Raw genomic sequence first — 13,514 nt, 5'->3', positions numbered from 1 at the left:
CGGGTTGACTGTGGGAGCTAGTTCTTCCGCAGCCAAACAAACTTGTGCGTCAACTATGGTGCGCCAAAGCACCGCCGAACACTCACGTATGACGAACAAAAATGACCAGTGAAGCTTAAAGACATAAACATGTAAAAATTGTGAACTTTCTTACAGTGGCACATACTGTGGCAAATCTATTTTCGGGGGGGGGAAAAAAATTTTTGGACTAAAAATCTGTGAATTTGTGAATCTGTGATTGCAGAGTCTCCAATGTGCAGGGATCCACTGTATACCATAACATAAACATTTCTATATGTTGGCAGTAATAACTTATATTTTTGAGTGGATTTATGGCATCCATTCATTTTTAATTATTCTCGTATGATGCAAAAGCACTACATATTACAGTCTTGTGAGTCTTCATTTACATACCAATGTACTGTATGAGATTTATTGGATTGTACCTAATGGGTTCCAGTGTTGAGAGGAGATGTTCATGTTTCTGTGTGGAATTCAAAGGTGAGCACCACAAGGACGCATGAGTCATACATTCTCTGACCCTGTCTGACCCATGTCTCCGCATTTGACCTTTGACCTTAACGGCTGGTTAGCCATGCTCTTGAACCCGATGAGCTGAATATGGTCCACATGGGGTAAACATCGACAGGGGCATCTGGAGCGCATTATCAATATCCTGGTTCGAGTTTAATCTCATAGCACTTTACAAAAAAAGTAACAATAACTAATGAATTCATCAATGAGATGATTCATGATGCACTGCAGACAGTCAAATTTACATAAGCCCCTTTCACACAAAATGCAGCAGTATAGCCTGCATTTATTTGCCATGTGCCATTTATTTTTAAAGCAGAATATTGATGTAACTGTGTGCACATTCATATAGCAACATAGCACCCCGTAAACGGGTAATTTGGTGCAAGGTATGAAAGCAGCAATTTCTTCCAACACAACAGGGTGGGAGCAGTGAGTCTCTGTGTTAAACGTCACATTCAAATGCCAGCTTTTACACCGCTGTTGTCCCTCCTCTGTTACGCCTCTGATACCACATCCGAAGTGGGAGATATTTGTCCACCCGTTCTGTATTGATGCTGTTCACACAGAACAGCAACATGGCAAAAATCCAGAAAAAAACATTTCCCCTGTCGTGTGTGTGTTCCACGGTGTTCACATGCGCGGACGGAGACTGCTGCAATGGAAGACTCTCGCGTCCTACGCTGTGGGACATATACACAACAACGGACCAGCGACAGTGCATAGTGATACAAACGGAGAAGAAATAACGCAGAGGTCTAACTTTTCTGTTAGCATCGGTTTTTGTGATACAAATGTATTACTCTTTTGAACGCATGTTGTTTTGGGAAGTCAAACTCTTTACTTGAGTGACCTCAGCAACTAACTGGAACTGTGTTCCTCCTCACCGAAGTCTGACCACAACTCTGCTCACAGAACAAAGTGGGAGGTAAGTCACTGTTGATGCACTACACTGCTGATGGGATGTTATAGAACTCCATGTCAAAAAATCCGAACTGTCCCTTTAAGCTTTTATTCATGCGCAAATATTTAAAAAAAAAAATCAATGTCTGCATTTTGTTAGTTGCTGTTATAGCTAGTGATATAATACACCTTGAGGTGCAACCTAGACACATCGTCGGTGAACGGACCTGGCGTCATCGGGTGTTTCGGGTCTTAGGTCCAGACACCCTCTTCCAGGCGACCCAGCCGGGGATGATCAGCCCCCGACTTGTGTCTAGGTAGCAAAACTCCGCCACTCCTCACCCCTTTTAATCCAGAGCCACCTGGAAGCTTTATATTTCTATATTTTGAAGCTTACTTTGCAGTGAACAGGAAGTGTGCACAAATAAATGTTGTGTAACTATACTGGTGATGTTGTTTGGCGCTGCTTGGCAATACCGATGAAGTCAACAATACTAAAACACATTTTGATATAAACTGACCAATTTGTCACAGAAATGCACTTTTTGACGACAAAAGCACGAGCTTCACATAAGAAGAAGACGGTGGACCAGGACTTGATGAGTTGGTCGACATAGACAAAAGGGGTTGACTTTTCTGTGGTGAAATCAGCACAAAACCATCGGTCACCTGCCAGGTTGTTACCTTGACAACGTATTGATGAGAACAGGGGATGCAAAATGACAAAGACTGAGGCGTAGTTGTTGTTGGTAGTTAAACCTCTAAGGCTTTTCCAATCAAAGGTCACAACACGCACAGAGAAATGTGATGTAACTCGGCCTGAGCCTTGGTTGGGGCATGGTTCTACGATTCCTTTGCTTCACTTAATTGCCAGAAATGCTTACTTTAAGTACTTTAACTAAACGCAACATGTTACAGCCGCAAATCTGCAGATTCCATGACTGTGCATTTTATAGCTAGTGCATTCAGCAGTGACTGGCTACTCTACTGCATGAAGTGTTTTGTTTGTTTTAAAAAGTAATTATGCATCCTAAAACAGACAAAGAAACCTAAGACGCAGTAGATTAGCACCGGACCACACACAGATGCTTACAAAAAGATTTTTCCCCAGAGTTGTTTTCCCGTGTTCTTGAGCTCACTCGAGTAAGTGTAAGTGTAGGCTTTGCCCAGGTGTGGTGTTAAAAGGGAGATTGATTGTGTTAGCCTTTCCTGTTTGCACAACAGTTGCCCAAGAGTAGAGCATGTGCTTGTCATCAGCTTGACAACAGATAACAGGTTCATTGAAATGGCACAGTTTGTTGTCCAAAACAACACTGCACTTCCGCACAAACAAGATTTTTGTATTTTTCCTTTATTATCCCTCTCTTTGTCTTTAGTATAGTGGAACCTTGGTTAGCGTCTGCCCCAGTTAGCGTGGTTTTTGGTTAACGTTAGCATATGATGTAGTGCGCGTCTCGTCGTGTTATTAATACACCGTGCGAGTCCAACTGTCTTAATGTATTTTTTGCACAAAACGTCCTGTTAGCACCCTTGATAAAAAAAAATAGCAACCGGGACCGGAAGTCAGCTATGGCGCCCATCTATGATGTCATCAGAGGTTGACTCTCAAATATGTTAGCACAAAATGCATTTTTATAGTTTTCCAATTATAGTTTACATGCATAAAACAATTCTGAATCCATATAAATTAATAAATGAAAGGGATAAAGTAACATTTAAAGTTACTTTTACCTTCATTGAAGACGTGACTATTCCCAAAGGCACGATGTGGCAGCGAGATCAACACCTTCCTCTTCAACACCACCTTCTCATTCTGTAATGAGTTATTGTTTAATTCAGTGGTGTTTTTCACCTTCTTTATCAAAATGCTGCTTCATTTTGGGTTATTGAGGAGAAAAATACTCTTGAATTCAAGAAACGGAAGCTGGTGTTGAAGAGGAAGGTGGTGATCTCGCTGCCACATCGAATTTTTGGGAACAGTCACGTCAAGAATCCTGTCTCCAATGAAGGTAAAAGTAACCTTAAATGGTCATTTATCCCTTTTAGTCATCATTTATATAGTTTTACATACATTTTGAATTGTTTTCTGCATGTAAAACTAATTGTAAAACTATAAAAACATGTTTTGTGCTAACATTTTTGGCTTTCTAGAACAAATTAATTTACATTGTTTATTACAGTATGGAAATAACTGATTTGTTAGTATACGTTTCAGTTACAGTACACTTGAATTGAATGACGCTAACAAAGGTTCCACTGTATTATGCAAATAATTTAAATACTGAAGTACTTTCCAGAATTACGCCAGTTCTTCAGGAATTAGTAAATGGGGCGGAGGACATAATGTGCCTTAAAGATGGAGTTCATGCTTCATGAAACCAGTGCGGGATCGTTTCCTATTCACAGTGTGAGTGTTGGTCTGTTTCTATGTGTCAAGCCTATGATTGACTGGTAATCAGTCCAGGATGTACTCTTTCTTGTTCAAATCCAGCTGGGATAGGCTCCAGCGCCTGTGACCCTGAAGGGGAAGCGATATAGAAAATGAATGGATGGATGGAAAATATTCAGGTAAACACTGACCGGAGGTGGCTGCCATGGAGAAGAGACGTCATGATACATACAGTAACTTCCCCACCCCACAACTACCCCGTAGAAAGGCGGCCCACGGGACAAAAACAGCCTGACCTTCGCCCTTGCGGCCTCTAACTCCTTCAGCACGAGTTTGGGTCTGACACATTATGACTAAGCGTACAGACCTCCTTGTCAATCAAAATTTGGCTATCCTTCAACATGCTTCAGCACCACACAGTTGATAATGGAGGAAGCAAAGACAGCAAAAGAAAAGGTATAAACCAGGACTGTACCTACAAAGGAAGATGTAAGATTGTCAGGTAGATCAAGAACTTTGCAATTGCTATGACAGACAGCAACATAAGTATAAACCTCTAAAGTTCTAAAAGCTTGCACTTTCAAAACGGCGTTTCTTTCATAAATGTGTCTAGACACTCCTCTGCACCGTCTTAATGAACTATAAAAATGCTGATTTGAGAAAGCCCCTCACTTAACGGGTCAGGAGCATACAGTAAGTGTTGAGGCTAAGGCATATTACTGTGGGTAATAAAATGCTACAGTAAGCTGACTTTACTCATTTGCCAAATTCTGCTTGACTGTGTGCAGCTGCTATAGCTGGCAATGAGCCGCTGAAGGCGTTCGCTTGTATTTCAGGAAAGTGTTTTTTTTTTTTTCAAAGAGTGGTTTAGAAGCAGCTACCATGCTTATAGTTGAAGCATGTGAGCATAATTATTTTCAAATGATGTTTCTGGATCCAGCCCAAAACCTTGCTGATCCCTATATTGTTAAAGCAATGGACCTGAAAAAAAGGACTGGAAAAGTGGCAGCTCTGATGAAAGTCAACCGACTTGCCTCTGCAAACCCCGACAAACAAATGGGAGATGGACTGAGGGGTTGGTTAGGCTGTGGACACATGGTTAGAGTTAGACACTGGTCGGGTAAACAAGTCCCAAGGCAAAACACATCTGCTAACCAAACCATTTGCATAGTCATTGGTTACTGGTCAGTCCAAATCTGATATTTACATATCATGGTGTATGTAAGAAACAACTACTTACAGTGGAACTAATAATGGGCCATATAAAAGGACAGTTAATTTGGCCTACGATAGAGACATTAATTCTATTGCCCTATGGCGATAATGCATGTTGATGATGCAATCTAGCCACAACTTGCAAAATTGAGAGCATTAAGCAGCAACGCAGCATCAAAGAGCGTTGCAACATGCATCATTTGGACTTGGTTCGACTTTAAGCCAACCGACCATCAGCAGAAAACTATACTATACAATACTGGCAAAGAGCTTTGTTTGCATTTCTTACTGTCCATAGCATGGCACTGCTGGAAAGACGCATTTAATCTTGAAATGTTTTGTTTACTAGAATTATGTGTGCCTTTTACTGGAAGTATTTTCTTTAGTCAACGAATGAATTGCTTTAATTGAAAGAAATGTGTGCAACACCAAATGTTGCAGACGATTTTGGGATGTCAAATACTTTAAATATTAACTAGATTAATCACAGTTTACAAATGAATTAATCACGATTAAGCACCATTTACAAATATGTCTGATAGACATTAATCCCTCATTTTTGCGGTTTTGTCGCATAGGCATACAGTAAGTAGGATTCCTCATTTATAAATGTAACATTTCCGTAGTTAGAGCATAGAAAATCCATTCACGACCTTATGTAATAAAATCCTAAATGATTGGAGATGACCCTGGAGCACCAATTACAACATTAAATGGAATAGAAAGCTATTGTCATATGAGCCCTTTACTTTAGGTGAGGCAGGTCCAGTCCTTTAAAGGTAAGCCCATTCAAATATTTAAGGTTGATATACACAGACTGTTGTTAGCAACACTGCACATTTCTCCCAAACCTCCACCTCTATATTTTTGACATTCCTGCCTAATAACATCATTATTGACTGTTCAGTCTAAGCAAGTTCCTTGTAATCTTACATAGGTGGGGCAGTTCAGACAGAAATGGCTGCTCTAAAAAGAAGAAAACAAAGGGAAAAGGGGATGGTGGATAATAACACAAACAAAGGAAGCTCTGAGCTGAGCTCCTTTGATCAGCTACACCATCATCTCATCACTCCGCGCTTCAAACTTCCATCCTCATCTAACAACAGAGAGCTGGCACGACCGGCGTGGCAAGGCAAGCCGTCAACCGAGCATAACCAATCTCCAGAACGCACAATTTAACAAACACTGAGAGAACAAGTCTCTGCCTCTTTAGCAATATGCAGTGGAACCAAAAACTGAATCGAATAACAACAAAAAAAAATCGAATAAATGTTCCCCTTAACAAATGTAAATCCAATGAATCCGTTCCAGACACCCAAAAATATTAACACAAAACACATTTTATAGAAATAATAATCATGCCAACAATAATCATACTAAAGCTGCTGGAAATGGAAGTGGAGACACCAAACTAACTTCCGTTGTATACTGTATGCAATGACAATAAACATCCATCCATCCATCCATCTAAAATATAACAATGAAAAAACACAAGTCTTAACCTTCAGTCCTATTAATAATACAAAATAAATACATAGCGCAAAACCCCCTTAAGTAATGACACATCTCTTCCAAGCACAGATAGATAAATATAAGTATTTGTCACATGAGTGCAATGGAAATGCTGTTTCAGCTTGGAAAAGTAAACAATCCTATGCTGAAAATGTCAGAACAATGGTAAGGTACAACATTTCAGACTGAGGATAGTGAACACACTCTAGCAACATTTCAAAGTAATCAAGTTACAAAGCAGAAAAAGTTTGTTGGTCTGGCTGGTCCCACGTTCTCTATTAATGGGTCAACAATCCAACGCTTGGTGAATTCTGCTTGCACCCTTCTTGAAATTAATCCAAAGACGTTCCAAATATCGTCGTCCAAACGCCGGCTAGGTATCTCTTGACAGTGCCTTATAAACAACGCGAGAGCCTTGGCTAGCTTGCTAGCGCTGAGGAGTGTTTCAAAGGAAACCTAGCCTCTCTCGCAATACCCGGTCTCCACAATCAATGAATCTAAAGAGTTATGGCTGATTATTGTCGATACAGGATTCTTTTACCCGCAAATTGGAATCGTTCGGGCCCCAAATCAGATATGCGGTCGCATCGGTTTATCATTCACATCTGTAGTAAGGTGTCTGTGTTAAACAGTTCCCCCTGCAACCTTTGTTAAGTAGGAACCTTTACATTACAATCCTATTGTAACAGACACTACTTTCGTCCTTGCTCCGAGTTTTTCCTTGAATTTAATAGTGTTTTTCACTTTCTTTATCCAAGTTCTGGCCCTTTCAACGTTTTTAGAGCCATCCTAAATTTAAAAAAAAGACGCACATATTCCTCTAACGCTCAGAAATGTGCTTGAAAGGAGGAAGTAAGGAGAGTTGTTCGTTGTTCGGTGTGTGTTCCATGAACAAATAAACATACCGGTACACATAATATCTGTCTAAAACAGGGGTGTCCAAAGTATGGCCCGGGGGTCATGTGCGGCCAGTAGTTTTTATTGGCCCACAGCACACTGTAGAAATCAAATTAAACAATTAGAAAAATAGAGCAAAAAGGCAAAATGTAAAGAGTTAGAAGCTGAAATGTTGATACTAATAACTCATTGTAACACAAAGCTTTGTCTTTAAATACAAATACCGTAATTTCCAGACTATTGAGCGCACCTGAAACAGTAGCCCATCAGAAAAGTCGTTGTCATCACCATCGATTGTCATCCTCCTTCTTCCACACTTAAACCACTAAAGTCGTCTTCTTCAGTGTCGGAACCGAACAGCTCCACGATTCCCTTGCCACACATCCCGCCAGTCTCGCTCCCTCTTTTGTTGTTGCTCCACCACCCCCGCCCCGAGGCAAATCATCCCCCGCTGTTCTCCCCACCATGCAGCAGTCCAGCCCCCCTGGTGACAGTGGACGTCCCGACACCGCTCCACACTGCCAAGATCCACCAGCAGACCCAAGCAAAAGCCGCTAGATTGATCGCCTTTAACCTGACAGGCACATCACACGTACCTCTCCACGCGTTCTCCATGTCGAGGGCACACGCACGGAGCGCAAAATAACTGCTCCGAACCACAAGAGATGTCACAAGACGAGAAAGCGACCACAAATTAGCCGCATCACAGTGTAGGCCGCAGGGTTCAAATAATACCACATCAGATATGTCAATCTGTCTCTAGTGCTCTAGTGTCCCAACTCTAAAAGAACCACTATTCATTCTTCATAGAGTCACCAACATGTGGATTCTTTGTTTTGGTACTCTACTGGTTTGTTGGCCGTATGATAACCCATATTTGTGGCAATCATTTTCGTCGAGAACCAAAGCGTACAAAACCAAGGTTAAACTGTATTCTGAAACCTCAGAAAGAACAAATCACAAACCTGTTGACATGAACTACAGCAGATGCGCAATCATTTGGCAAGTGCGTAATTTGTACATATTATATAACCTCAAACAATGTGATGTCGAAGGTTGATTGTATTGAACTGTTCTCAGGTGATATGAAATTTTAGAATGAGGACGGGTGAGTCGTAGTGCATATTAAGGTCTGCGTAGTTATTATAAAGCTTCATGTGAGTATGGGACTAAAAGGAGACTGAACTGAAAATGAGAAGTGAAACATTGTCTTTCAGATGGAGGCAACACTAAATAGCCAGACGTGACTACCGGACAATTCCACCATTTCTTGCAAATAGGCAGTAGGGCACAGATTTACCACAAAGAACTTAACATGAAGCCATCAGGATCTGATTATCCTTTGGTGCCATCATGTTCTACAAACGAGTGTCCAGCAGTACGTTAAGCTGTCAAGTGCTCACAGACACGGCCAAGGTAAAGAAGGCTGAAACACGAGCACCACTGAATAAGACAAGTTGAAGCATCGTGTTTGGGCCAAGAAGTACATGAAGAAAGGTTTTATGGCGCGATAAGATGACAGTTTCTCTTGATGGATGGATGGGCTGGATCACTAACGGACACTTGGGAGTCTGGTGTCAGGACGGTAACGAAAGGGTACTCGCATGGGTTGGTATTGCCATTTTTGGCTTGAAGATGAAAGTAAACTCCCAAAACTACTGCCGGTTTCTGGAAAATACATTCATGAAGCAGTCGTACAGGAAGAAGGCTGCGGCATTCAGGAAGGCAATGCTCCACGTACTTCACTACTTGGCTAGCAAGCAAAGGCCTCATGAAGACCAACTGATGACCTGGCATCTTTCCTCGTCTGACTGAAATCATATTGAGAAGTTGTGGGCTCTTCTCAAACAGGAGATTTACAGTGAGAGAAGCCAAAACGGCTCTCGTGGTTGATCGTAAACTGATCAAGAAACTGACTAACTCCACGGAAGGAAAGCTCATGGCAGTTATCGAAAAGAAGCATGGCATGGAGTTACTTTTTCAGTTTTTTTGTAGTATGTTGGGAAGGAATACATTTGAAATGTGACTCCATAATTGTGCTCAGTCACATATTCCCCTTAAAAAGACAGACAAAAATCAATTTCTCTTTTGAGATGCAGGCCGAAAATGCTCCTCGGGCCGCACTTTGGACAACGACAGTGTAGTGGTTCTCCATGCATCACAATTTGTTGGCTGGTACTTTTAATGTACTGAGTGCAAAGACTATACAAGACGCATGCTTGGTCCTACAACATCACTGCCCATCACCTCCCACCCTCCTCACCCCCACACTCTCAAGTGGGCTCTGACACACACATGAACACACACACACACACAAGTGTCTGCAAAAAAGTCACACAAACACAGCCTCTCTCTGTGAGGTAGTATTTACAAGGATGTTCATTTGTTTGTAGAGACGTCGGCAGGGCTACAAAGAATCGACACGCAATCACACGCCCATATCAAACCACTTTGGAGCGCACTGACCCTTTTTTTTTTTTGGCTGCTCTACCTTATGTGGTTTCAATTTATTCTAGTGTAAAGGACACATTTCCTGGCTGTGGAATGGCCAGGTCACTGTGGAATACAGTTTATTTGGCTGTAAATTCTCATGTACCGTTAACCATTTTCTGAAATAGTCCGCTCGCAACACAGTTTTATTGTCTCTTCATATCTTAAAACACGTTTTAATCTCTCCGGATAGATAGATCGATCAATAGACAGACATAGATTCATGGCTAGAAACAGTGCCAAGAAGAATTCAAGTCTGGAAACCCTCTTCTGTCGTTAAAATCTCCTGTTTCCTCCATGTCGCCTTCCCAGCAGGGGTGGATGTCGTTTACATATTATCCGATATCGGTGCCAAATTAGTACTTTTGAAACAGAGCTGATGCTTAAACGGTGCCCAAACCAGGACTAAAGCAAAAGAAAACATGGATTTTGTGCAGAAGCAATGTTTTTTGTTTTTTTACAAAATTTTCTGACGTGCATGCAAGTTGAACAGAATAGTAATTTGAATACTTCCATGATATAAATCAAATAAGAACTAAGTAATACATCATCACGCCAACAACAAATTGTCATAATTATTACACTACAATCAGAAACAATACTCAAGACACAGAAAAATGTGCAAAAAAACGACCTGCTTGTGTTGTAATGTTGATGTTCAGAATTCCTGTGATTGGCGTGCTGTTGTTGGAGAGAGAGCTACGGCAAAACACGTGGGGCAAAACAGGTGGGCAATGAAGTTTAAAAAGAACATCAGACTGTGCGTTTGTCAAGATGCTACATTACTTACAAGACGTTACTTGCGCAACATCATCTTCAAGCAAGGGTGTCCAAGTGGGGGCGCATGAACTGATGAAGCATGAGAGGCAAAACATCCTTTAAGACAACCTCAACAAATCACTTGCGATTGATTCGATGCCCTGAGAATTAAGCAAATTTGATTCCTGGCCTAAATTAAGCATTTTCAAGCATAAAAATGGCTAAATGAATGAAAATACAAATATAAGGCATTCAGAAGACGCATTCAAACATGTGATAGCGTGTAGTATTCTACACTAGTCACTAGGTGTCAGTACTGTTACATTAATGAAACAATAGACACCGCAAAAAGTACACTGTCCATAAAAGAACAACAAGGAACTCTCCCAGTGCTAGCGTGTCAGTGTATGGTATGTCTTATTTATGTCTAATATGTCTAATATTTTGTTATTATGTCTACTATATTGGGTAATACAAGTGTAAAGGTGACTATTGGGGTGCTATTTCATGTCTAGAGGGCTCTAATAATGTTAAAAAAATGCACTTAGAAGGTCATAAACATGCTTTTTATGCTCTAACTACAAAACTATTCAATTTACTGTATAAATTCGGAATCTTATTTCGTGGAAATTTACTTATTCACTTAAAAAATTATTCACACTGTTTGCACAAAAGCTTAGCAGTTTTATGTTTTCCATTTTGTTCCCTTTCTGTACCAACAATGAACCAAATCGTGACCTTAAAAAAATGACCTGTGAAGTATCTTTTGCTTTCTCTCGCTGCAGGATGGAAGGCGTGGGGGCTGGAGGTGATGGTGGAGGCGGGGGGGTCTTCCTGGCTGAACCTCATATCAAGACATCCTCATGACACTCACTTCACATACACACACACACACTAAAGGTTAGTACACGATACAGGATGCCACTGTGACACAGACACACAAGCACACACTTCAATGTTTACCATGTCAGAGTTCTGGCCTCTGACTTAAAGGGAGCCAAATTAAACAGGAGGGACTGTTTCATCGCACTGGGTCAGCAGAGGAAAGGCCTCACAATTTCTAATAATAAAAAAGACCCTTTGGAAAACACAAAAAACCCAAGTCCAAGAAGGACAACAAATACAGTACACTGAGGAAGAACATTTGGGGAACTGTTCTGCTACTCTGGCTTGCCTTTTGCCTCCATTTCCCTGAAGGTTTTGGAGAGCACATTAGCACATCATCGTAAAAAAAATAAATGTCTTGTGGTGGACCAACACAAAGACAGTGTAACTGTTGATGGATTGGACTCCTCTTGGGTAACAGTTGTTTAAAATTAAGCTATTTCACTACTGCTGCCTCCTGTTATTATCTTCTAATGAGCAGATTTTTTTGTCTTTCGCCAAGAGGCACGAAATAATGAATTCATCATTTGTTGCATTTGTCCACACATAGCATAGCTTCTCCCTGATGATAATTATTATTCTAGGCACAGACGAGCCGACTGCTTAAATAAATGACTGAGGAATTGCGCTTAAAAAGAATTTGTGACATGCGGAAATTTAGCTGAGGAAAACAAACATCTGGAATGGGAATCCATCTTTTCACTGCATTCGACGACAAAGTCCCAGCTCTTTTTGGAAGCCTCCGTCTGTTAAAAGCATCAACAGAAAACCACCGTTTACAACACAAAATTGAATTATATCCTACTAAATACTGAAGTTTATTCCAGCAGAATGTATTTGAATAATTATTTACTTAATTGTTAAGGATTTGTTAGATTTTCAGGGAGTGACTATGGATTCATCTCATCTTGAAACAACTGAGGCACAATGGAGTGCACTACTTGGCTGCAACGAGCAGAGGCGCTGTCGATTCAGTTGCAGCAAGTTTGTGGCATAAAATGGGGTACACATACACACAAAAGGCCAATAAGTGTAGATATTAAACATGTTCAATACTTATTTTAAAAAAATCCACTGCGGACGCCTGAGCCTCGGACTCCCTGATTGTCACATGGAACAGAACAGTAGACCATCGGGTAACAAGCTGACTGAAAAAGATGGAAGCACAGCAAACAGCCAGATTCCCGAAATGAGCACCTAGTGGTTGAGCTATGTCAAATACACAAGTGTTAATTTAACGCTTACTCCATGACATATCACAATACATTTCCAAAACACTGCCACTGCAATGGAATTATCAGGTATTAACGGTAATAAGAAGAAGAAGAAGAAGAAGAATGGTTTAGATTTTATATAGCGCTTTTCAAGGTACCCGCTTCACATTAAAGTGAACCCATTATTCATTCACTCCTCAATCATACAGTGGTGGCGGTAACCTACATCAGACAACCATCAGATGATCAAACAGCTAGCATAGCTCTTCTTCTTTTTATTTCCCGGCAGTCTGGGCACCCTGCGGCACATTGCTGCCCCTCACAGGTCAGTTCAGGTACCACGTCTGGAACTGATTGTTGATGCACAGAGCGTGTGCTGTGTTGGCCAGGTTATCGTCTCCCTGGGGAAACTAGTTGAAGCATTTTATTGTCTGGCATAATATGAAATGACTGAAAATATTTACCTATCATCTTGGAAAATATATGCTTCCACGTTCCCCCTGCAATTTTCTTGAGTACCACTAGGGGTACACGTACTGTACGTCTGGTTGGGAAGCGCTGTTTTAGTACACCATACACGGTGAAGACATCACAGTGTTTTATCATCAAGTGTGAGATCACTCACATCACATTTAAATATCTGTTCAAGATTTCACAACATGACGTCTTAACTTTGGACGAGAGCCAGGGTGAGCCCTGGACTGGTCGCCAGCCAA

The 13,514-nt window shown here is 41.0% G+C and overlaps 1 protein-coding gene across 8 annotated transcripts in view; it reads right to left on the bottom strand.

Moving 5' to 3' along the window:
- The window catches only part of hmcn1 (hemicentin 1), a 146,904-nt gene that overhangs the window by 82,714 nt on the left and 50,676 nt on the right, over positions 1-13,514 (bottom strand). The window contains exons 2-3 of one of the 8 annotated variants that reach the window (XM_054789959.1): positions 13,025-13,208; positions 11,452-11,572 (exon numbers count right to left, since the gene is read on the bottom strand). The exons of 5 other annotated variants lie outside the window; for them this stretch is intronic. In XM_054789959.1, coding sequence (XP_054645934.1) covers positions 11,452-11,548 — 97 coding nt within the window. In that variant the 5' untranslated portion in view covers positions 11,549-11,572; positions 13,025-13,208. Of the gene's footprint in view, positions 1-10,730; positions 10,750-11,451; positions 11,840-13,024; positions 13,209-13,514 lie in introns of those variants that run through there. 2 more of the 8 variants (XM_054789960.1, XM_054789962.1) reach the window with 2 other exon arrangements.

This window comes from Dunckerocampus dactyliophorus, chromosome 10 (genome assembly GCF_027744805.1).
Source record: "Dunckerocampus dactyliophorus isolate RoL2022-P2 chromosome 10, RoL_Ddac_1.1, whole genome shotgun sequence".
Taxonomy (NCBI): Eukaryota; Metazoa; Chordata; class Actinopteri; order Syngnathiformes; family Syngnathidae; genus Dunckerocampus; species Dunckerocampus dactyliophorus.
Note: the sequence above shows the minus strand (reverse complement) of the source record. Positions and strands in the feature narration are given on the sequence as shown.